The sequence below is a fragment of the Pangasianodon hypophthalmus genome, chromosome 5 (genome assembly GCF_027358585.1).
Source record: "Pangasianodon hypophthalmus isolate fPanHyp1 chromosome 5, fPanHyp1.pri, whole genome shotgun sequence".
Lineage (NCBI taxonomy): Eukaryota > Metazoa > Chordata > Actinopteri > Siluriformes > Pangasiidae > Pangasianodon > Pangasianodon hypophthalmus.
In genome coordinates, this window is record NC_069714.1 from 21,492,048 (window position 1) to 21,516,315 (window position 24,268).

Sequence of the window (24,268 nt, forward strand, 5' to 3'; positions counted from 1 at the left end):
CAGAGGATGCTGTGGTTTCTTTGTAAGGAGCTGTATTCATCTGTCTTATAAACTTCAAATGAAAGTGAGGGAATGACTGTGCATAGCTGTTATAATGTAACGGATAACAGGAATGTACTTGTTTCATGGATATTCCACAACATTAAACATAACTGTAAATGGATCAAAAGTATGATGTGTTATTTTTTAATAAATAAATGAATGTAATCACTGGCAATTTGCAGTGGTATAAGAGGAATAAAACACTTTGGGACATGCTAATATAAGATAAAAATCTTTTAGGGTGGTAACAGCATCACAGCATCCTGTTGTTGCTTATTTTCCTATAACAACATCGTAAAGTGTTTTATTCCTTACTTGATATGTGTTATTTATCACATATACCCATAAACATGCCATTCAGTTTTGTTGATAAGGCTAATGTGATAAAAACAGGAAGCTGTTATATTATATTTAATTCTAAGAAACCCTTTGGCAGTAAAGTAATTACTTTTATTGTTCTGACTTAGAGTCTGATGTTGATTTTAAATCTTTATTATGTTTCGTTTAAGTACACTATATGGCCAAAAGTATGTGGACACCTGACCATCACACCCCTATGTAGGCCTTCGCTGTACTCTTGCCACAAAGTTGGAAACACAATTATCTAGAACATCTTTGTTTGCTGTAGAATTAAGATTTCCCTTCACTGGAACTAAGAGGCCCAAACCTGGTCCAGCATGACCATGCCCCTGGGCACAAAGCAACATCCATGAGGACATGGTTTGCCAAGGGTGGAGCGGAAGAACCCGAGTGGCCTGCACAGAACCTTGACCTCAACCCTGAACACTGAACACCTTTATGATGAACTGGAACGCAGACTGTGCATCTCTCTAATGCTCTTGTGGATGAATGAATAAGCACATATGGGTGTGATGGTCAGGTGTCCACATACTTTTGGCCATATAGTCTACACACCATAGACTAGTGAGCAGTGAAACTAACACATTACATTCAAGTTATACAGAAAATGTATACAGTATACACTACATGTTAATTAGTTCTATTTCATATTCATAGTCAGAATTTACAAAAGAAATAAGCTAAACAGATTGCTTTATTTGGTTTCTACATATACATCACATTCGGACAAGGAAAATATCACTGGATTAATACTAATGCCTCAGGACTCTGGTGTTCTAATTTACTAACGGAGGACTTTTGTTTTGACGTTTCTCACGGCACCTCTAAGCCGGAAGTGAACTGTAGCGATAAGAGTCCTTTCATTCTATCGTACTATGTAGTACGGCAGACTAGTGCAACTCCACTGAGGATGTATAGCGCTTTTTACTATATTTAGTACACACTATTTAGTAGAGTAGTATGATGTTTCCTATGCAGCCATGATGGTACATGCTCGTATACCTGAACACTTCACTGCGTAAATGTAAGTGTTTTTATAAACACTTTTATAATTTTCAAACCAAATACAGCTATCTGGCAAGCAAATAAAAATTATTAGTGCTTGTAGTTTATTTTGATAGAGAAATGTTCGAAGCTTTTTGGTGAGCGCGTGCATGCTTTAGTAATATTCATTAAATACATAGAGGAAGCTGTTTAAAGTGCACAGGTGAGACTGGAGGGTTAGTTTGTTAATGTAGCTGTGTTATTAAATGAGCATCATTCAGTCATTGTCTTTCACGGGTCAGTGTTAAGACACTGTTTTATGTGCAAGTGCACCCTGGTTTGTTGTAAACTCTAGTTGTGACAGAGAATTGCCTGATTGAAATGACTGGTCCTCAAATCTGAATGAATGTTGCACTTATTCTGTAATATAGAAGGGTTTCTCAAAACACAACATTGCTGCCTGTGTATAAAAAAAATCTAGCACCTCCCTTATGGTGGCAGTACAGATTTATTTCTTGAGCATAATCCAACTATCCTACAAATAACAGGCAAAAATAATAGGCAAACTGTCCTACAAATAACAGGCAAAAATAATAGACAAACTGTCCTACAGATAAGAGGCAAAAATAATAGGCAAACTGTCCTACAGATAATAGGCAGAAATAATAGGCACATGAGGTATATCTGGAAAATTCAATTAAGCTATTAAAGCTATTAGAATCTTTTACTAATTAATTTTCCAGCCACAGAACCCAAAGCTGCTACACTGTTTTTGTATCATCCTCGTTTTATTCTAGTTTTCCCCGAAATATCAAAGCTATTGATCTTTAGCTTAAATCCATTTAATTCAAGTGAGCAGTCCATTAGGCTTATAACTATAATAACCAGATATTAACTATAACCATGTGTATAGTGTTTGATAAGTGATAGTAATCTCCACCAATTTAACATCAGATTAGCACTGGTAACTTGCTTTAATGATGCTCTGACCCGATACCCTTCCAGTCAAGACTCTGATGCTGATTATCATGATCTCATTTCCTTCCCTGTGAATCGTCCTACAGGCAGCTTACTGACAGAATTCTCATCACACCTTTACTATAACCATGAAACTGAAAGAACTGGAGAGTTGCCTTCAGCAAGTGGATGGGTTCGAGGAACCAAAGATCCTCCTTGAACAGTATCCCACCAGCCCACATATAGCAGGTAACAGTACTCGTGGAGTTGTTGTGATTATTAATAATTCATTTGAGGATCACATTTCTAAAAATATTGCCTCATGTTATTTAATCTTAAACGGTTTAAAAAGTGTAATAAATGTGAAAACAAATGGGAAAACCCAGCACATGGTGAAATTCTGACGTTCTCAGTATATAGTTCTGAAAATGACAAGCTGAGCTGAAATATGATTCTCTTTTGCATGGGTTGCCCCTAAAAGTAAAAAGATTTCATTCAGGAGAATCATAGACATTTTGACAGCTGGTATCATTACAAACTGAACTGATTAATCTTATGTCCAATTTACTAGAGCATGCAGTGATCCAGTAACTTGATCCAAGCCTGACATTCACTGTTTCAGGAAATCACACTTGGCTAGGAAGACATCTTTAGTCAGAATGGCTGTTTAACCACAAATTTCGTTAAACTGGCTTCTTATCCAATCTCTTCAGGAAGCTTTAAAAGAACATGGTATTTCTGTGTTGTTTTCATGAATCATATTTATGGCTTTAAAAGGTGTCCTGTAGCCTTGTTTTTTGTCTTTTTTGCCACAATTCAGCCACAGCGACATCTAACAGGTTTTCCCAGACCACAACACACAAATTTAAACATATGTACAGTATTGTGCAAAAAGTCTTAAGAACCCTAATTTTTTTTTAATACAAATTTAATACAAATCAGTTTAAAAAAAAAAAAAAAACCTTTTAGATTTAGCAATATTACTTTTCAAACAAAAAATTAAATGTTACAAAAAAAAGTTTGTATGTCATTGAAGAAAGCAGCATATTACATAATAAACCACTTTTCCGAAGGAAAAAAAAAAACCTAAAGAAGGCTGTCAGGTTCTACCTGCAAAAACAGAAGCAAGTGTGAACGTGAGTCTCCAGAAGAGCTGTGGCAGATTCTCCAAGATGCTCAGTAAAACCTTACCAGCCAATCTCCTTATAAAACTGCACAAAGTGGACCTGAGACTCCTGGTGCCTTTTTTTAAAAAAAAACAAAAAACAAAGGTTTCTCATACCAGATATCCACTTTGTTTCATTTCTTACTGTTTACTGCACTTCATAGTGTAATTTTTTTTGTGTGTAGCACTTAATTGTGTTATTTCTGAAGGCATTTTTGCTTTACAGCATTTCTTTACACTTGCCTAAGACTTTTGCACAGTACTGTATATTTTCTCTTACAGGTTGCATGCTCTACACCATCCACAACACATTCGATGACATTGAGAATAAACTGGTTGCTGATCTGGGTTGTGGATGTGGAGTGCTCAGTATAGGAGCTGCTGTCTTGGATGCTGGGTGAGAACTTTGAATCATTCATTATAAGACTCAATAAAGTCTATTATTACTTTAATATACTATAGTATTATTTAAAAAAAATATTAATTTTATATTATTTTCATAATATATACAGTACTGTGCAAAAGTCTTAGGCACCCTATTTTTTGTTTTGTTTTGTAAGTACAAATTTTGTTATAGATTTTATTGTATGACTTCTACATTATTGATTCACTACAAAAACATTTTAGATTCCAAACAGTAGTTTTCCAGCACAAAATTAAATGTTACAGAAAAATGTTTGTAAAGAAAGCAGCATATTACATAAGAGACACTTTTCAGACAAAAAAGACATAGTGAAGGCTGCTGGGTTTTACTGCAAAAATAAGAAGCGAGTGAGACAGTCAAAGTCTCCAGAAGATGCTCAGTAAAACTTACAGCTCATTTCCTTATAAAACTGCACACATTGTACCAGAGGCTACTTTTTTTTTTTTTAACCGAAGGATCATCACACCAAATATTGACTTTGTTTCATTTATTACTGTTTACTGCTCTTTATAGTTTTTTTATGTAGAAACATTTAATTTCATTATTTTTAAAGGCATCTTTGCTCTACAGCATTTTTTTGCATGTGCCTAAGACTTTTGCACAGTACTGTATATTACACTATTTGTTTTGGATTTTTTTTTCCACCAGACTGTGTGTAGGATTTGACATTGACAGTGATGCGCTAGACATCTTCAAACAAAATGTGGAGGAATTTGAACTGCCTAACATTGACATGGTCCAGTGTGACATCTGCTCTATTGGATCGTTATACACAAAGAAATTTGACACAGTGATCATGAATCCTCCGTTTGGCACAAAACACAATCAGGGTAAGACAATAGTGGAAGTTGAGGTCTCATTATCATTAAATGTCTTCAGTCATTAACATAATAATATAATAATTTTTTGGTCACGAATGACTACAACATAAGCTGGTTGTTTTGATAACCACCGCTAACACTACTTTTTTTTTTTTTTTTTTTTAAGGTATAGATATGCAGTTCCTGAAGACAGCCATTTCTATGTCAAGTGGAGCAGTTTATTCTCTTCATAAAACTTCTACACGAGATGTAAGTGTATTTCTTCTGGTTGAAGATATTACATCCTGAAATAGACAGATTTACAATGGAGCTTTGACTTTGTTTGCAGCACATACAGAAGAAAGCGAGTGACTGGAAAGTGAAAATGGAAGTAATCGCAGGTGATGTCTTATAGAATTACTCTTTAAACAGAAATGGCTTCACAGTAACAGTTTATACAGTGATAAAGTGATAATGTGGATAATTTTTGAGCGCAGTAACAATATTTAAGCTGTTAGTTTGAATATTTGGGATAACTGTGTGTATTCTCATTCACAGAACTTCGGTATGATCTACCAGCATCGTATAAGTTTCACAAAAAGAAATCAGTAAGAATTATTAAATATTTACTCTTATATATACACTCAATATGCACTTTATTAGGAACACTATACTAATACTGTGTAGGATCTCCTTTTGCTCTCGTAACAGCCTCAATTCTTTGTGGCATGGATTCCAGAAGATGTTGGAAACATTCCTTTGAGATTCTGGTCCATGTTGACATGATTACATCATGCAATTCCTGCAGATTTTTCAGGTGCACTTTCATGCTGTGAATCTCCCGTTCTACCACATCCCAAAAAAAGTGTTCTACTGGATTCAGAGCCGGTGACTGGGAAGGCCACTGAAGAACACTGAATTCATTGTCATGTTTGTGAAACCAGTTAGAGATGACTTTTGCTTGGTGAGATGGTGCATTATCCTGCTGGAAGTAGCCATTAGAAGATGGGTAAGTTATGGCCATGAAGGGATGCATATGGTCAGAAACAATACTCAAACAGGCTGTGGCATTCAAACGATGATTGGTATTAAGGGGCCCAAAGTGTGCCAAGAAACACTCCCCACACCATTACACCACCTCCACCAGCCTGGACTGCTGACACAAGGTAGGTTGGGTCCATGGATTTATGCTGTTGGTGCCAAATTCTGACCCTACCATCTGTGTGCCTCAGCAGAAATCGAGATTCATCAAACCAGTCTGCATTTTTCCAGTCTTCAACTTTCCAGTTTTGGTGAGCCTGTCTCCACTGCAACCTCAGCTTTCTGTTCTTACCTGACAGAAGTGGAAGCCGATGTGGTCTTCTGCTGTTGTTGCCCAACTGCCTCAAAGTGTCGTGCATTCTGAGATGCTTTTCTGCTCACCACATTTGTACAGAGTGGTTATCTGAGTTACTGTAGCCTTTCTGTCAGTTCAAACCAGTCTGGCCATTCTCATCAACAAGGCGTTTCTGTCCACAGAACTGCTGTTCACTGGATGTTTATTCTTTATTGCACCATTCCGAGTAAACTCTAGAGACTGTTGTGCATGAAAATCCCAGGAGATCTGCAGTTATTGAAATACTCAAACCTGCCCGTCTGGCACCAACAATCACATGACGGTCAAAATCGCTGAGATCAATTTTTTTTCCCTTTCTGATGGTTGTTGTGAACATTGCGCCAAGCTGCTGGCCCATATCTGCATTGCACTGCTGCCACATGATTGGATGATTAGATAATTGCATGAATGTGTAGGTCTAAAGGTGTTCCTAATAAAGTGCTGAGTGAGTGAGTGAGTGAGTGAGTATACATGCACTATATGGTCAAAAGTTTGTGGACACCTGGCCATCGCACCCATATGTGGTTCTTCCCCAAACTGTTGCCACAAAGTTTGAAGCACACAATTGTATGGGATGTCTTGGTATGCTCTAGCATTACAGTTTACTGTCACTGGAAACAAAGACTAGGGGTCTAGTCCAAATCCGTTTCAGCATGACAGTCCCCCTGTGCACAAAGTGAGGTCCATGAAGACACGGTTTACAAAGGCTGGAGTGGAAGAAATCCAGTGTCCTGCACAGAACCCTGACCTTAACCCCACTGACCACTACTGGGATGAGTAGGAATGCAGACTGCACACCAGACCTCCTTGCTGGACATCGGTGCCTGACCTCACTAATGCTCATGTGGCTGAATGATCACAAATCCCCACGGCCACGCTCCAAAATCTAGTGGAAAGCCTTCCCAGAAGAGTGGAGGTTATTATAACAGCAGTTGGGGGGATAAATCTGGAATGGGATGTTCAACAAGCACATATGAGTATAATGGTCAGATGTCCCAATACCTTTGTCCATATTGTGTGTGTGTGTGTGTGTGTGTGTGTGTGTGTGTGTATGTGTATATATATATATATATATGTATGTGTGTGTATATGTATGTGTGTGTGTATATATATATATATATATATATATATATATATATATATATATATATATATATATATGTATGTATGTGTGTGTGTATATATATATATATATATATATATATATATATATATATATATATATATATATATAATGTGTGTGTATATATATATATATATATATATATATATATATATATATATATATATATATATATATATAACACAGTGTGTATGTATGTATACATACATAAAGGTCTGCAGTTATTTGAAATTACTAATAATAACTTGAGTGCATTTTCATATTTAACAAAAGACATTTTGTTTTGAATTTTTTAGGTTGATATCCAGGTGGACTTCATTCGATTTACCCCTACGTGAAACTTGATCTGAAATCTTCATTTTTTTTTTTTTATACAACTTTATCTTAATATAAGAACCATTCTTTGAAGTTCCTCTGATTTCCCTCTAGATGGCAGTGATGGATTTGACTTTGCAGCTCTGGTACTTAAAAAGGATTTTTATTTTTTTTTTTTGAATGTACAATAATGATAAGAACAATGGCAATTTTATATAAAATTACATACTAACACATATAAATGCACTACGTATGAATTTGATATGAGCATAGTAAAATAAATGTGTGTAAAATCATCTGTAAAGAATAAGTCTAGACTTTACATTCACAGTACATGAAGGGCACTTGATCTCAAGTTTCACAGTAAAGTTTAGGATTTCCAAAGGATAAATCAAAACTTTTTTTAATTTTGTCATATTTGTATACTTCACCCTGTAAGCGTTTTTACAATGCTCACACCTTGGCTTTTTCACAGTACAAGTTAAAGTATTAGGTCAGTGAATACCAAATTATTTTTGAGATCCAGTGTGAATAACATATATTAAGCACACTTAGGTTTAAACATATTTTTTCTCTTATTCTCATTTTGGATATATTGTGAGAACATACAAGTAAGTGAGGAATTATAAGATAACTGAAGCAGTTTTTCAGCTCTCTCTCTTAGCCCATATTTTCTCATTTTGTTTTTATAAATTCGATAAAAATAGAACTAACAGACAGGTTATGATTATAAAAATATGTGAGAAATTCCTGAGGCTGTGTCTAATATTGTCCTGGTAAGCAGGTCAGTGTATGTAGGAATGTAAACATGACAACACTCGCGTTAAAAATAAATAAATCTCTTACATTTCTTTTTAAAAAATTGTCAATCCTGTGTATTGTGTGCTGTCCTTCAACAAGTTTTAGATACAAGATCCAATATGTGAAGTACACAGCACTGTAATAACACTATCAGTAAAAACTCTAGAAACAAATGACTCCCAATCATGCATGTTGGAAATAAGATTCTGTATATAAATACAAATATAATACACACAGGTATAAGGACATGAATAGAATCTCTATAGACAGAACACACCAACACAGCCGTGTGAGCGAGTCGCACTAGGTAGGTTCCCTACTATCTCCCAGCAGTCCAGTTCAGGGTCGTATCGCTCTATAGTCTCCAAGTACGTGCCCTTGGAGTAGGAATAGCCACCAGTCACATAGATGCACCCATTTATTACTGTGGCTCCACACTCCATCCTTCTCTCCTTCATCATGGCTATCTGTGTCCATTCATCCCTCTCCGGGTCGTAGCAGTCTGTGATGGTGCTCTGACCACCCACCAAGTAGAGCTTGTTGTTGAGTGACACTGAGCAAAGTCCATACTCTGAAATAGGAAATACAATGAAGAAGTAGTAAGTTGAATGATAATAAAACAAAACTTATGGAAGTCACTTTTTTCTTTGTTCTATCTGGCATATGGAGCAGTTTATTTTACAGTGTCATTATGTTATTTCCCTATGTCAAACACATACATAATGAACAGGAAATCTTATTGTGTGTTGGAGAGAGCTTAAAAAAATACTGTCAGGTAATAAAATGTAGCATCTGTGGTTTGTGCAATATGATCAGAGTGTAGAACTTTCTAATAAAATTATAGAATAAAATTGTTTATTAATTAAAGTAATTCAAAATCAAAAGCAATATGGCTCTAATTTATATATATATATATATATATATATATATATATATATATATATATATATATATATATAATGTGTGTGTAGGTATAGATAGATAGATAGATAGTATAAAAGTCAAGGAGTTGAGCCCTACCTGGATGGGGACTTATTGTTGTAATGCTCCACTCATTGATGTCGGCTCTGTAAGTTTGTATTTTCTCAAACGTGCAGCTCCCTCTGTATCCATAATGACCTCCGGTCACGTAGATTCTGTCTTGCAACACGCATGCAGTAGCGTTTCCAACACCTTCAAATGGTAAACAAAAAAAAGCTGATCCATAAATGTTTTAAATGCTGGCACAAGTAATCATTTATTACAGACGTGTTTGCAGTCTAATTACACAACAGTCTGCACGTCTGTACTTTTCACAAGTCTGAATCATTTTATTGCAGCTTCTGATTATAGGCTGTCTTTGTGAGTATCTGAGGGAGAGGCATGTGCAAAGAGCATGTGCAAATGATAAGTAATGACATGCTTTAGGATTCCTACCACTAATGTTCAGGAATTACAATCCTGTTAGTAAACTATGTAACCTCAATGTAGCTTCTCTTCTAACTTTTATGGTTTATTATAAGGTCATGTTTGATGACATAAAATGACATACATTGGACATGAGGCAGGAATATACCCTGAATGGAACATACACACAAATTCACACACTCGTTGACACCTCGGGCACTTTAACCTAGCAAATTGACCTACTGGCTGTTTTTGGGAGGTGGAAGGAAACCAAAAACCCAGAGGAATCCCACACAGAAACTCCTAAAATGTCTTATTCTTTTTAGCATTTTTCTAACCTTGTATCATATCTGCCACAGGAAACCATTTCTTTTTTAATGGATCATAGAATTCAGTCTCCTGAGTTGGCGCACCCCCTGTGTACCCGCCTATGACGTATATACATCCATGTAAGGGCACAGAGCAGTGGTAATATCTAGCAGTGATCATAGAGCATCCCTCTGTCCACTCATCTGAGTCGACGTTGTAAATCCAAACTGTATCCAGTGCGTCCACTGTCTCTGTCCTGTATCCTCCTGTCACGTAGATGTTAGAACCCAGAAGTGAAACACTATAACTCTCTCTTGTGTAGTCAGGCATGTCCTTCCCTTGGATCCACGCGTTGCAAATGGGGTCCCATATGTGAATTTCCGACAAGGGGTGCCAATAATATCCACCTATGATATACATTTTTGATGTGAGATTCTTACTAGTTGCATAAATTCCACTAGATTTCACAGACTGACTGATGATAGATCGTATCTTGTGTTCACTACATTGTTTGTGCAAGTCTAAAGCTGTTCTGAGATACACATCATCCACCTCGAGCTGAATGCAGTGCAGTAGATCCAGAATGTTTTCTTTCCGAGAATCTATGTCAAAGGTCACCCACTTCACAACTGCTTCTAAAAGCGTCTCCTCCTTCCACACATTGACGTTCTCAGCAGACAGAATTGTGACAAGCTTTTTGAAGTCAAGTCCCCAAAACTCCTCTTGACATATCAGTTCTTCAAATCTGCTAAGTATAATCCTCAGTGCCTCGCGCTTCAGCACAGGGCAGACATGAAGCTCAGCAAAAGCATGCATCCCAAGGCAGTTATCAACATCCAAAAACCGCATCATGAACTCCTCACAGGCCACCTTTACTGAGCCGAACTGAAGGAGGTCAGCTGCTTCCAGGAGGCTTTGCACATTAGCTTGTGTGATGTTCACTTTGGACGTATAAACATAGTTGACCAGAGCGCTCAGAATCTCTCCATCTATGCCAGGCAGATTAATGAGGACATTTGAGCGTTCCCTCATGTCTGAAGTGAACATGACTTTAAAGTAGGCGCTGCGGGCCGACAGCAAGGCCTTGTGACAGTGAAACATCTGTCCTGTACTACACTGGAGCGTGATGTCAGCGAACAGGCCACAAGCGTAGAACTCCCAAAGAGCTCCCAGGGTTTCTGACGGATGATCTTCATCGCAAAATTCATATATGTAACTTTCTCCATCCTTTGATGACATGATTTAGAAGAAGTAACTGGGAAAGAAAAGAGTGTTTTTGGTATATTACATATCAGAATATTTGTAGTGACATTTTACAGAGTATTGTATCATCCACCAGTGTATGAGAGAACAGGACAAGAGGAACCACTGGGTAAATAAATATACCCAAAATACCCAAAATATTTAGACATACATACAGTATAAAAAGCAAATCATGTCACGGTACATTAAAGAAGAGGCAACCATTTTATTCAGTCTGTGGAGGAAGAGTCAAAGATTTTGATTTTAAGCTTTGTAGATATATTACACTTTTAATTTGTGTTCTCATAAACTACGGTGGAAGAGCTGCTGTTTTACAGTTTTCTCTAAATGGTGTTAATAGGGTAATGATTCATGAGGCTACATTTCTAATGCCAAGTGGGTGTCAGAGATCTCTTACGTAATAGACACATAAACTTCACTTGTGAATAATCACGATTCATGTGATTTTTAGACATCACACATAGTTGCTTCACATATTTATGCATGTTTTTATTTTCACGTGATTTTTACACGATTCATTTTTCACATGATTTTTCCATACATGATTCATTTATTTTTACATGTGATTTTTACATATGATTAGTTAATTACGTTAATATATTAATTACATTAATAAATTAAAATTCAATTTACTAATGTAATTAATATATTAATGCAATTAACTGTAGTGTAATGCAATGTAATTACATGAATATATTAATGACTTTAATAAATTGTCATTAATATATTAATTGCATTAATAAATTCAATTTTAATTTATATTTTTTACACAATTTCCCACAAGATTTATTTATTAATAATTTATTTATTTTCATGTCAGTTTTTACATGTAGGGCACCTGGTTTTATTTATTATTAATTTATATTTTACATGTTTCACATGCACATTTTTCACATGTAGGGCTTTTATTTTTTCACACGATTTTTCACAAGTAAGGCAGGAGGTTTCATTTTTCAGGTTCAGATTTTTTCACATGAATAATTCTTTTTCACATGATCACATACTGTACACATGGTGTGTTTCCGTCTTATTGCAATTTCAGGGCATAACATGGTGAAATGCACCTTTACATGTAAGGGTTAGCCTTCAGTGGTGTATAAAACATCTGAGTCACGAACAAAATAAAATGGCTTATTTCTCCTGTAACACCATAATCACTTTAGACTACAGAAGTGTAGACTACTGCTATGCTCAGCTGCCACAACACAGAACACGATACCTTGACCTACATATTTTTTTTGGACAAGAAACACCTGCACAAAGAAAAAATCCTTATAGGTGCACAAATTGTAACTTACCTGAAGTGGAGTAATAGATTGACACGGATCGTCTTCTTAGATTAAAAGAGATTTAAAGAGCATGATGTGATGCATGGACTGAGCTCCTCAGGCATCTCTCTCTCTCTTGCGCTCTCTCTCTCTGACGGAGAAGACAGATGGCCCCTCCATTTAGACTCCTATTTTGGTATCTGTGTATAGTTGGAGAGGCCAGCTGGCTGTTACACGGCTCTACACTATCTTGTAGATGAACGTCAGCTCCTAAATTGAACACAGTCTAAATAACGCCATTAAAAAGAAACCTATAGCCTACACCATTCCTCTGCTTCCATACATAGCAGGATCGAATCTAATCTCAATGCATAAATGTAGCCTTTTTTTAAGTGCTGAGAAAGACGATGAAATCAAAAGTAGTGCATTATTCTGCACACAAGTTTGCTGTGACTAATCCCTGTGCACTGGCATTATGAATCATGATGGGATTATCCCATCGTGTGTCCCTCATGCACACAGCGCACTGTAAAGGACAAAAATAACCCAGCAGTTTCCATGGAGACAGAGCACACACTGCAAAAATATTATACTTTTTTTTTTTTTTAATAACCACCATGAACACACAGCTACTTGTCATATTGCTTTTAATCATTCACAATCCACATTTTTTAAGTACAAATGAGCTGCTTGTTCAACTAGGTAGTGTTTAACATTTCTACATTAGTTAAACCTATTACAAAACCAGCTTAATGTCAGGTGAAATGGACTCGAGCAGTGTGGAGATTTTCTACACCATCACATCAAGTCTATTAATAAACTGTTGAGTTGAATCATTCATTCATTCATTCATTCATTCATTCATTCATTCTTTTCCTTCAAGTGCTTTACCTTGGCCAGGATCGTGGTGGATCTGGAGCCTATCCTAGGTGTGAGGTGGGAATACACCCTGGCACCCTGCGCGCGCACACACACACACACACACACACACTCAGACCTAGGGGCAATTTAGAGTAGCCAATTCACCTACTGGCATGATTTTGGGAGGTAGGAGGAAACCAGAGAACCCAGAAAAAACCCATATGAAGGCAAACGGAAATGCAAAATTCCACACAGACTGTAACCCAAGCTGAGGCCTTTACACACCCCGCTTAATGTCATGTGAAATTGTAGCTTAGGTTTCCCCAAATCCTGTTCTGGAGAGACTAGATTCAAGCAGGGCAGTGATTTTTCTACTCCAACACACCTACCAAGACTGTTAATTAACTGATGACGTGAATAATTTGTCTTTAATCAGGGAAATCAAATTGTGCAAGACTCCAGTCCTCCAGGACTGAGTCTGAGGAATCAATTAAGTATCATACATCCATCCATCCATCCATTCATCCTTTTACTAACCGCTTTGCTAGAAAAATATCACTGCTTAGTCTTGTTAGTAGCAGTTCTATTTAATGTGGTTCAGAAAATTCAAATGTAGCTTACAAACCACTACACTGACAAACTCTCGCTGCCTGGTACTTAAACTGAGTTTTAAGCTTATCACAGTAATTCTATATTGCACTAACACAGGTTCCAAACTTTGGTCCTGGAGTAGACCCTGTCCTGTACATTTGTTTTCCTTGTTCCCAACACAACTCAATCAACTAATCAGCTAATTAACAGCCTTTCTTGAATTGAAGTGGGTGTGTTAGAGCAGGGAAAACACTAATATGTACAGGACAGGGGGTACTCCAGGACCAGGGTTGGGAACCTGTGCACTAAGAGTAAGCTATGTTTGTGTTAGATCAAGATTACTTATCTCCAATTCTAGGGATTCCACGATTTCAGGGTTTGCTCCCAACACACCCACCCCAATTTGTGAAACGGTTAAATGATCATTTCAACATACTTTCAACCTAAAATCCTTCTGTAGCATCAGCAGCATATTATCACAACCAATCATTTCAATACATTTCCCTTATCACTTACAGTGGAAGCCTAAAACCAGCTTTGGAATGTCAGCAAATGTTAATGAGAACTGTTCTTGTCTATAGTAATTACTTAATGTTACAGATGCAAAGGACAGAGGTTAGATTAAAAATGCAGTAATGAGCTGGATCCATTATGCAGGGAATCCCCAGGACTGGAAAACTCTTTGAATACTTAGAATGTAAGACATTGGAATGTTACAGAAAATTCCCACCAACATCCAGTTAGCAGGAACTTAAACAGCAAGTTGTGCTGCCTCTTTCACCAGGGGCATGAGAGTGCTGAGGTCTTCCAGCACAGAGGGAACCCCCACGCAGTACCACTGATCACCACCAGAGGCACTGGAGGCACTGAAGTGATCGATCTCGACCCCCGCCGCTGCCAGCACACCTGAACGGGTCAAACAAGACTTGCATTGCTCATTTGATATTAGATTAGAAAACATACAATCATGACCATCTTGGATAATTCAGCTAGAACCCAATTTAAGTTGATATCAGTTAACTTACCGGTAACAGAGGGCAGGAGCTGAGGTGAAGTTGCAGCCCTGAAAAACAACAGGTTTCCAGAGAGAGGCACTGGCTGCCTGAACACACTGCCGTTCAGCTCCAGAAGGACTGGCACTGTGGTCTGCACCGTGCCTGAAGCTTTATAAACACTGCTATTCACAGAGGCTTCCAACATGCAGGTGGCTTTAGCGTCATTCCCATCACTGTGGCCTTTTTTAATCTGTTGAAAGATTCCAGAAGAATGTAGCTAGTTGTGGAGGTACTGCTGTAGGATGGCACATTCAGTGTCTTACGTTCATTAATCAGTAACAAAAAGAAACAGTTTGGAGTAAAAATTACATTGCAGTTGATTAGCAAAACATGATTGATGTCCTGATTTTGCTGGGAAAAAGAGCTATAAGGCTATGGTAGGGTTAAAAAAATGTATGAAAGCTTATGACCCTTAATTATCATCAAACAAACTGCATAGCTAATATCACACATGTGCCTCAAACTAGGTCAAACTATTAAATGATCACAAAGATCGAATCTCAGGTCCAGCAGGGATTGTAGGTGGGGGGAGTGAATGACCAGCGCTCTCTTCCACCCTCAATACCACGACTGAGGTGAGACCCTTGAGCAAAACACCGAACACCCAACTGCTCCCCGGGTGCCGCAGCAAGCAAAAAAAGGCTGCCCACTGCTCCGGGTGTGTGTTCACGGTGTGTGTGTGTTCACTACTGTGTGTGTGGATGGGTTAAATGCAGAGCACAAATTCCGAGTATGGGTCACCATACTTGGCCACACGTCACTTCACTTCACTTCACTTCAAAGCCTATGTTCAGACAGCAGGTCAAATCTGATTTATTTCTTAAAAAGTTTACTTTTTTTTTTCTTTTTTAAACAAGTGTCTGCATTGCAAATTACAAGCGATAAAAATCGATTTGTCTGTTCTGACTGTAGTTACATTTGCTCACATATCCACATTGGTTGTCATAGTAACGGCGCAGGCATGCATCTGAGTAGTGTGGCCAGGCGAAGGTTTGAAATTCAGGTGATTAAACGTAGTGTTTGTGTTGTACCCTGATGTGACCAGTCATACACGTGTGTACTGGAAATTATTTTACAAAAATTTCCATGTGTTTCTGTTCAGACTGAAAAAAATATTTTCAGCTCAACTGTGGCAATAGTTGGAATTAAGCTGCCTGACTGAACATACCCAAATAGACTGAACCATGTTTTTTTTTTTTTTTGCACTATATACACTGTTCTTATCTCTCAAAGTGGGACACTTCATTTATTAGGAATTGTAAATACAAATTTATCCTGCTTTTTTTTGACCTAATCAGTGGTTCTGAGCTTCCATTGCCTGTTAGACAAAATAAAGAAGCAAATCTGTCAATATGCCTGTCTTGCCTGACATTTTGTTTTTCTCCAATCCATACCTTTAGGCATAAAGTACTGCACTTTATTCACTAATGTAGAACAATTTAAAAACTGAGCCACAGATGAGATTATGGACTTGCTTCCCAAAATGTAAGCTGTGAAGACAAATATGTAAGACAATCAGGAGGAACATGTAGGCAAGAAGTCCTTACTGTAATTCCTGTCTCTTCCGCTAGCGTGAGAGCATTCACCAGGTTAAGGCCATTCTCAGAGCTTTCAGCCATCAATCCAACAACAGCTGCTGAGCTCAGAAACTCAGCTGATTTCTTCAAACACTCTCCTGAACAGTAACAAAAGAAAACACACTCATCAGAACCTTTCCATCCTGCTATTCAAGACAATATACTATGCTAAAGGAAGAGACCAGGAGCTTCCTTGAATTAAAAAAGCGTGTAGTATATCTTTATAACACTAGAGGGCGATAACTAGCTGCTGAAAGAACAAGGTTCAACTCGGGTACGTCACACAGCTGTAATCTGTATCCTTGTGTTTCATGATTAGGTGGACTTTGGTGCACTAGGCCCACCTTGTGTGGTGATGTGGACTTGGTCGTAGGGCTGTTTAGTAGAGTTGCAGGCCTTCAGCAATTTGCCCAAGGCCTCACCCAGCCTGATCCATTGCTGAGACTCAGGGGTAAAGGTGCTAGCCAGAACCTGTGCGTTCACCTGTGCATGCAACAAGAACATGAAATGAGTTAGCACTGATGTTCCAGACATGTTAAACGTAGTGCCATACTAAAATGGATTTTCAAACGTAATTCTTCTTTAGAGTGCACCCTAGTTCACCAGTAATATATCTCATCAACGGACATAATCTATCATCGTTGGAAACATCAAAAATAATAAACAATTCACATTGGCAGTTGTTCTCACAGATACAAAGCATGTTAAACAGACACTGTAAGCTTTAGAGAGAATGAACAATGATGCAACTTAACATTCTTAATAACAGATATGTGCCAAAAAGTACATTTGCACATTCCAAATTTATTACAGTGTTACTGTTTTGGGAAAAACTCACCGCTCCCACTAATGCTTTGCCTTTGACCATGTCCACAATCTGCAGTGCAATGTCCTGGCCACAGCGAGCCTGGGCCTCCTTTGTGCTGGCTCCCAGATGTGGGCAGCTGATCACATTAGGGTGGTTCACCAGGGCCCGGTCTTTAGGAGGCTCCTAAACCAGCATCACACAAAACCACCATCATCATGATTTTCATTCTCACTATCACCACTATCACTTTCACGGAATTACACATTAGCATACTTCTCCAGTTTGCTGTATTTGCTTTAATATCCAAATAATCTGTAATCCGTATTTGTACAATGTAAAGGAGAGCTCTTAAAACAGTATAGTGTTTAGTGTTAAAATGGTGGCACTAGAGAGCTAGTTCAAAAGGTCAAAAAATAGTCAAATGAAGATGTTCTGATTGTACATGTTTACTAAAAGCAATTTCTCATCTTAGTTTAGTAGCATTTTATTTAGGGGACAGAAAGTTTTGTGCTTAAACCAGGTTTGAGAGACTCCTGCACAAATTGCGAAATTCAATACTGCAATACTGGAAGACTATGCCTGAGTTACATCAATCAGTCCTATAGCAGGTAAGTACATCAATGTACTAATGTTCATTTCACAGGTTTCATTTAGATCCTTAGATAAATAATCGGACAAGTCTCACCTCTACAAACACATCCAATCCTGCTCCTCCACACTGCCCAGACTCCAGAGCTCTTAGCAAAGCAGCTTCATCAATGATGCCTCCGCGGGCACAGTTCACCACCTTCACACCTCTCTTACATTTAGCAAATGAGGCATCATTCAGTAATCCTGCGATCAGTCAATGTCGGGAGACACAGACAGAGAGAGAGAGAGAGAGAGAGAGAGAGAGAGAGAGAAAACAGTTGTGAAAATCTAAGACTTTTTCAACAGTATAAGTCAAAATGTTCATCATTAAATGTACAAGGCATTGATTCCTGTACTATCTGAGTGCTGACAACAATTAATACAACATATTAGGTGTATATGTGGTCATCATTTGCATTATGCTGAATCCCAAATTTTTAAAAAAGAAACAAAATGGTGTGCAAAGAGGTTATTTGGATACATTTCATATGTATTTTTAAAAAGTCACAGCTGAATAATGTATTCTTGAATAATAAGAACATTTTCTGTAACTAGAGGAAGTAAAGACACATGCCTGGGTACTCATTTCTATAATAATAATGTTAAATGCCATGAATGTCAATGTAAGTTGAATAAAGTTTGGTATTTAGTTGTTATAGATACTTATTATAATTACTTATAATAATAACAAAGCACCTCTCCAACCACCTTAATGCCCCACCCCTTTTTGACACACTCACCTGTAGTGGAGGGCATGAGGGGCGTATGCACGGTGATGTAATCACACTGGGGCCAGAGCTCCTCCAGAGACATCTGCTCCACCCCCCAGCTCTTAGACACCTCTGGAGGAGTAATGGGGTCATAACCAATGGTCTGGCAGCAAAAAAAAAAAAAAATAGTGACACATCAGTACACTGACCTTGGACAAGAGATAACATTCTTAGATAAATCTCTAACAGGAACAGGACATGGATGAGCTCATCATACCCTCATCCCAAAAGACTGCATTCTAGTGGCCACCTCTTTCCCGATTCTTCCAAGTCCAATTATTCCAAGGGTTTTGCCGTACAACTCTGCACCCATGAACTGCAAAATCAACAAGATATTCAATAAACTCCTCTGAAAGACTGAGGCATAGTGTACCCAACGGTCAGAGCTAATTAGTGATGACTGAATGAGCACAGAGGACACGAAAGTGTCTGTAATTACGCCACATGCCATATTGCTCAAACAGAGCTTACACAATTCATGGCAAATTACTCAAGCTAGCACCTTTTTACGATCCCAGTTTCCTGCCTTCATTGACATAGCAGCTTGTGGAACATTTCTACCAAAAAAAAAAAAAAGTGATTATTAGGCTTATATAGAAAACCAAAATACTTACAGCATAAAAAGGATAACATTTATGAATTTTACACTCTTTATAAAGATGCTGTTAAAATTAGTCCAGTTTATTTTACTGTATATTGCAACAGGTTTCTCTTACCTTGATAAACTCATCACAAGGGCACAGGTCAGTTCAGCAGCACTGATTGTGTTGCCACTTGGAGTGCTGTAAAAATTAATGACATACCACACCGTCATCTAGATGCCTCAGAATGATGCATAAATTCACACTGGTATGCATGGACGACTGTATAATATTGCTCTCTTTTCAAAAACCAGTATATGAAATATACTCAATTTTATACCACAGCACTGTTCAAGTCTCGACTCTGATTGTTCTGAAAGTATTGATTAGTTTTCTATAACAGCAGCTCTGACAGTAGTGCTGGCTATATTTCAAATAAAAAAGTATTATTAAATTTATTATTAATATTAAAAAACTGAAACATTAGGAAACTATTGTGGTATAAGAGGAATAAAACACATCCCACCACCCTGCTGTTGATTAGTTTGCAATAACAGCATGCGCCGAAGCGTTCTATTCTTTACATATCCATCCTGATTATTCTCGAGTTGTTGGGATGGGCAAAGACAAAGTTAATAAACAATGAAAAACTTGCCAAGAGAGATCAGTAAGTGAGACTAACTGCTTGCAACAGCCTACAGCTGTAAACATTTAAATGATCTCTTGAACAATGCACATCCTAACATTACAAAATTACCCTAAATGCACTTTTTTCAATACTTAGTTAAGAAAAAAAAAAAAACAAGACTGTCCAACAGTAGATGATGTGAACCCAGGCCTACTGAACATTCTTCCCTACTGGTTTAGAACTAAATTATCCAGCTAGTGTACAAGACATAGACAAATGCACTAACTGTGTCAACATCAGGGGCTGATCTCTTAAAGACAACACTGATCTACACACGCATATTAGGTGTATATGGTATGTGTTTAATCTTTTGGTTTATGCAACATATTAATTTTTAAAAAGACCACAGATGAATAAGGTGATGCAAAGCCACATCTCTGTGTACTCACTGCTATAAAAAAGAAAATAATAATAATAATAATAATAATAATAATAATAATAATAATCAGTTTCCCTATTAGTAATAAAGTGTCCCTAATAATTATAATAATAATAATAATAATAATAATAAGTTTCCCTATTAGTAATAATAATAAACTTCCCTATTATTATTATTATTATTATTAATATTAAAGTTTCCCTATTAATAATAGTAATTATTATTATAATAAAAGTTTCCCTATTAGTAGTAGTAGTAGTAGTAATAATAATAATAATAATAATAATAATAATGATTCCCTTTTGGTTTATACCTATATGATCCAGCTCATAGAAAGAAGGACTAGCAGACAGACTGGGAATGAAATAAATAATCAAGTAAGCCTCAGAATTAGGGTTATTTTGAGACACACTGCAGTACAGTGCAAGTCAGGGCATGAACCATACAAAAAAATTCCACTCAGTTCCCAGCTAACGCTTTCATTACTTCATGACAATTATCCCTTTCTTGGTGGCCGCCTCCACGTCCACGTTGTCCACGCCCGTTCCAGCTCGTCCAATCAGCTTCAAGCTGCCGGCGGATTCGATGACGTCAGCGCTCACTTTGGTAGCTGACCGGACAACCAGACCATCAAAATCCTAACAGTGATAAAGAGGAAAAGTTCAGCATGACATGTGGAGCATGGCCAAGGGTTAGTGGTGTAGCTGATGCAAGTACTCTGAGCTGTTGATACAGGAGTCTCCCCAAAACAAACAAACAAACAAACAAACAAACAAAACAAAAAGTCTCAGTGTAGGGACTTTTGTGTGGAGTTTTAATACAAAAGCATGCATGTTAAACAAACTAACAAGGCTAAAGCAGTGTGTGTGTGTGTGTGTGTGTGTGTGTGTGTTTGGGATACAGCCTAGCCCTCCATTCATCAGAGCTCAGAGCTCATCTGCATGCTGGAAGTGGCTGTGTAAGTGTTGCTGAGGTTACATCAGACTCTGCGAAGACTGTGGAGGGGGAGGAGGCAATGGCGTGGCTCAGAGTTGGACTGACGGATAAACACGCTTGAGGAATAAAAAAATAAACATCGAAAGAAATCTAGCCTAGAACCTAGGCTTTAAAGTGAAAAGAAACAAAACAGCACATAAAACAACCATTTAAAAAAAAGTGTCCACTTACCTTAATCTGCGCTTTCAGCTCATCTTTGCTCATATTGGGTTTTTCACTCACTTCAATTCCATTTTCCTGCAAAATCTTCTTGCAGCACGGATCCACACTTTCGCTTATCAAAACGCGCTTGATTGCGACCGGAGCCATTTCTCTCATCCTGCGGGATGCAACTTGCGGGAGCTGCAGGGCACGTGTGCGTGCGTGAACTGATTTTGCGTCATGATCAGTGGAGCGCGTGGAGGAGGAGCTTATCCGAAAGAGTAGCCCCGCCCCCTAACTAAAAAAAAAAAAACAAAAAAAAAAACACCAGCCAAACCAGAAATAGTAATTAGACAAAACTTCATGAAAGTTCCCTGGCTGGTAATGTGGGTGCACCATGTACCACGTGATAGTGAGACAGTCTCTGTGATATCTAATAAGAGACACAGGTGTGGGTTCATTTCTGTCAATCAAGCTTATGACTTATTAGCCTAATGAACAATATGGTATTATAATGTATGCATATCATATGTGTACAGCTGAGTGCAACAGGTTTTCATTCCCTTACCACAGTGAAAAAAACAAAGGAATTTATTTTAATCAACATTTAGCACACTCGTTTTTTTTTAAACCAATATTCCTTTATTACTGCAGATAAGGAAAGATAATAATTAATATGGTTAGTCAAGTTATCAGGTCAGCAAGATTGTTATTGTCTTCTCAACCATATCTAATGTACATCACACAGTGGAGATGAAATAACATTTCACCTGAACCCATGGTGCAACATTCATGCACAACACACTCAGTGCTGATAGGACATAACAAAGTGCAATGAGGTTAAAAGAAAAAAAAAAAAAAAAGAAGCATGCATGGAGGTAATGGGAAAAAGTGAGGTGAGTATGGGGTGAGTGGGAGGTTATAAAAGCAAAAACACTACAATAAAAAAACATTTAACTTTACAATAAAAGACATTCACGTTAAACTAAACACCAAACGAGGTCCATGGCTGCAACCTGAAATTATAAGTAGCAGTGCAGTATTGTGGTTTGTGAACAAAGTACAGTGAAAGTGTCAGTGTATTGTAAACAGTAGCTGGTACAATATTATTAATGAAATCATCAATATGAAATTACTTAAAAGGTTTGCAGTTTCCTTTCTGAATGTCATTTTAATGTTCTCTGATAACTCATATGCATTGCTTTTATAACTGTCTCCAACCTCTTTGCATGCTGCTTTTGGATTTTCAGTTGTAATATTTCGGCCTCCTTAGAATCAGATCTGATTTTGAAATTGTTTTCTGCTTATTTGAGCTGTGCTAAGTCTCGATGTATGATCACTGCATTAATAAAACTAGTTCTGCAACATGCTCCCTGTCATACAAAGCCTTCAATCCACTGAATTCAATCCTACTTAAAAATAGATCTAGTGCTAGTTGTGACTTCATTGTGTGAAAGAAACTGCACAAAAAAAGAGTTTGTAGCAGAGTAACAAAGCAAAAAAAAGACAAAAAAGAATAATAGTAAAGAAAAATGATATTAATAGTTGAATGAAGAGGCAGAAGAACACCAGGATACAATTAATTATGGGTTCATATAGGCTATAAATTCAAAGACTTAAATAGACCTAGTGGATGGTGAGTGTGTATATATACACACACACATATACACACACAATCTGATCAGCCATAACATTAAAACCAGTGACAGGTGAAGTGAATAACATTGATTATCTCGTTACAGTGGTAACAAGTGAACAGTCAGCTCTCGAAGTTGATGTGTTGGAAGCAGGTAAAATGTGCAAGCGTAAGGATCTGAGCAACTTTGACAAGGGCCGAAGTGTGATGGTTAGATGACTGAGTCAGAGTATCTTTAAAACGGCATGTCTTGTGGGGTGTTCCTGGTATGCAGTGGTTAGTAGCTACCAAAAGAGGTCCAAGGAAGGACAACCGGTGAACCGGTGACAGGGTCATGGGCGCCCAAGACTCACTAATGTGCTTGGGGAGTTGAAGGCTGGCCTGTCTGGTCTGATCCCACAGAAGAGCTACTGTAGCGTAAACTGGTGAAAAAAATTAATGCTGGCTATGATAGAAAGGTGTGAGAACACTATGGGAGGAAGGCAAGTGTGATGCTCAGGGCAGTGTTCTGCTGGGAAACCTTAGGTCATAGCATTCATGTGGATGTTACTTTGACACGTACCACTGCCTAAACATTGTTGCAGACCAAGTACACCCCTTCATGGCATCGGTATTCCCTAATGGCAGTGGCCTCTTTCAGCAGGATAATGTGCTGTTCAGGAATGGTTTGAGGAACATGACAAAGAGTTCAAGGTGTTGACTTGGGCCTCCAAATTCCCTAGATCTCAATCTGATCGAGCATCTGTGGGATGTGCTGGACAAACAAGTCTGATCCATGGAGGCTCCACTTCACAACATACAGGACTTAAAGGATCGTCTGTCTAAACTCTAGAGACTGTTGTTTGTGAAAATCCCAGGAGATCACCAGTTTCTGAAATACTCAAACCAGCCTGTCTCGCACCAACAACGGTTAAAGTCAGAGAGATCACACTTTTTCCCCATTCTGATGTTTGATGTGAACATTAACTGAAGCTTTTGACCTG

General features: G+C 37.7%; 3 protein-coding genes across 3 annotated transcripts; 1 reads left to right on the forward strand and 2 right to left on the reverse strand.

The window, feature by feature from the left end:
• Window positions 1–1,267: 1,267 nt before the first annotated feature.
• On the forward strand, window positions 1,268–7,840 carry mettl5 (methyltransferase 5, N6-adenosine). Its single transcript, XM_034304166.2, has 8 exons — window positions 1,268–1,426; window positions 2,451–2,592; window positions 3,791–3,905; window positions 4,581–4,762; window positions 4,920–5,002; window positions 5,082–5,133; window positions 5,291–5,340; window positions 7,527–7,840. The coding sequence occupies exons 2-8, from the start codon at window positions 2,493–2,495 to the stop codon at window positions 7,566–7,568; spliced, it is 624 nt and encodes a 207-aa protein (XP_034160057.2). The 5' UTR covers window positions 1,268–1,426; window positions 2,451–2,492; the 3' UTR covers window positions 7,569–7,840.
• Window positions 7,534–13,068, reverse strand: klhl23 (kelch-like family member 23). The gene is made up of 4 exons (XM_026912935.3): window positions 12,603–13,068; window positions 10,071–11,296; window positions 9,367–9,519; window positions 7,534–8,917 (listed from the first exon to the last, which is right to left on the reverse strand). Exons 2-4 carry the CDS (start codon window positions 11,278–11,280, stop codon window positions 8,607–8,609), a joined length of 1,674 nt encoding a protein of 557 aa, XP_026768736.3. The 5' UTR covers window positions 11,281–11,296; window positions 12,603–13,068; the 3' UTR covers window positions 7,534–8,606.
• A 134-nt stretch (window positions 13,069–13,202) lies between these two features.
• phgdh (phosphoglycerate dehydrogenase) lies at window positions 13,203–21,913 on the reverse strand. The gene is made up of 12 exons (XM_026912937.3): window positions 21,680–21,913; window positions 20,999–21,150; window positions 19,581–19,646; window positions 19,367–19,421; window positions 19,082–19,180; window positions 18,835–18,967; window positions 18,150–18,298; window positions 17,495–17,647; window positions 17,001–17,139; window positions 16,627–16,754; window positions 15,050–15,269; window positions 13,203–14,930 (listed from the first exon to the last, which is right to left on the reverse strand). Exons 1-12 carry the CDS (start codon window positions 21,824–21,826, stop codon window positions 14,776–14,778), a joined length of 1,596 nt encoding a protein of 531 aa, XP_026768738.3. The 5' UTR covers window positions 21,827–21,913; the 3' UTR covers window positions 13,203–14,775.
• Between the last annotated feature and the right edge of the window lie 2,355 nt (window positions 21,914–24,268).

Coding starts and splice junctions, on each gene's coding strand:
- mettl5 (XM_034304166.2), top strand. CDS start 2,493: ATGAAACTGAAAGAACTGGAGAGTTGCCTTCAGCAAGTGGATGGGTTC. Junction 5,003..5,081: donor ATAAAACTTCTACACGAGAT/GTAAGTGTATTT, acceptor CTTTGTTTGCAG/CACATACAGAAGAAAGCGAG. Junction 5,134..5,290: donor GAAAATGGAAGTAATCGCAG/GTGATGTCTTAT, acceptor TCTCATTCACAG/AACTTCGGTATGATCTACCA.
- klhl23 (XM_026912935.3), bottom strand. CDS start 11,280: ATGTCATCAAAGGATGGAGAAAGTTACATATATGAATTTTGCGATGAA. Junction 9,520..10,070: donor TGTGGCAGATATGATACAAG/GTTAGAAAAATG, acceptor TACCATTTGAAG/GTGTTGGAAACGCTACTGCA. Junction 8,918..9,366: donor AACAATAAGTCCCCATCCAG/GTAGGGCTCAAC, acceptor TTCCTATTTCAG/AGTATGGACTTTGCTCAGTG.
- phgdh (XM_026912937.3), bottom strand. CDS start 21,826: ATGAGAGAAATGGCTCCGGTCGCAATCAAGCGCGTTTTGATAAGCGAA. Junction 19,647..20,998: donor AAAGGGATAATTGTCATGAA/GTAATGAAAGCG, acceptor TAATTTTTACAG/CACTCCAAGTGGCAACACAA. Junction 19,422..19,580: donor CTTGTGATGAGTTTATCAAG/GTAAGAGAAACC, acceptor TTTTTTTGGTAG/AAATGTTCCACAAGCTGCTA.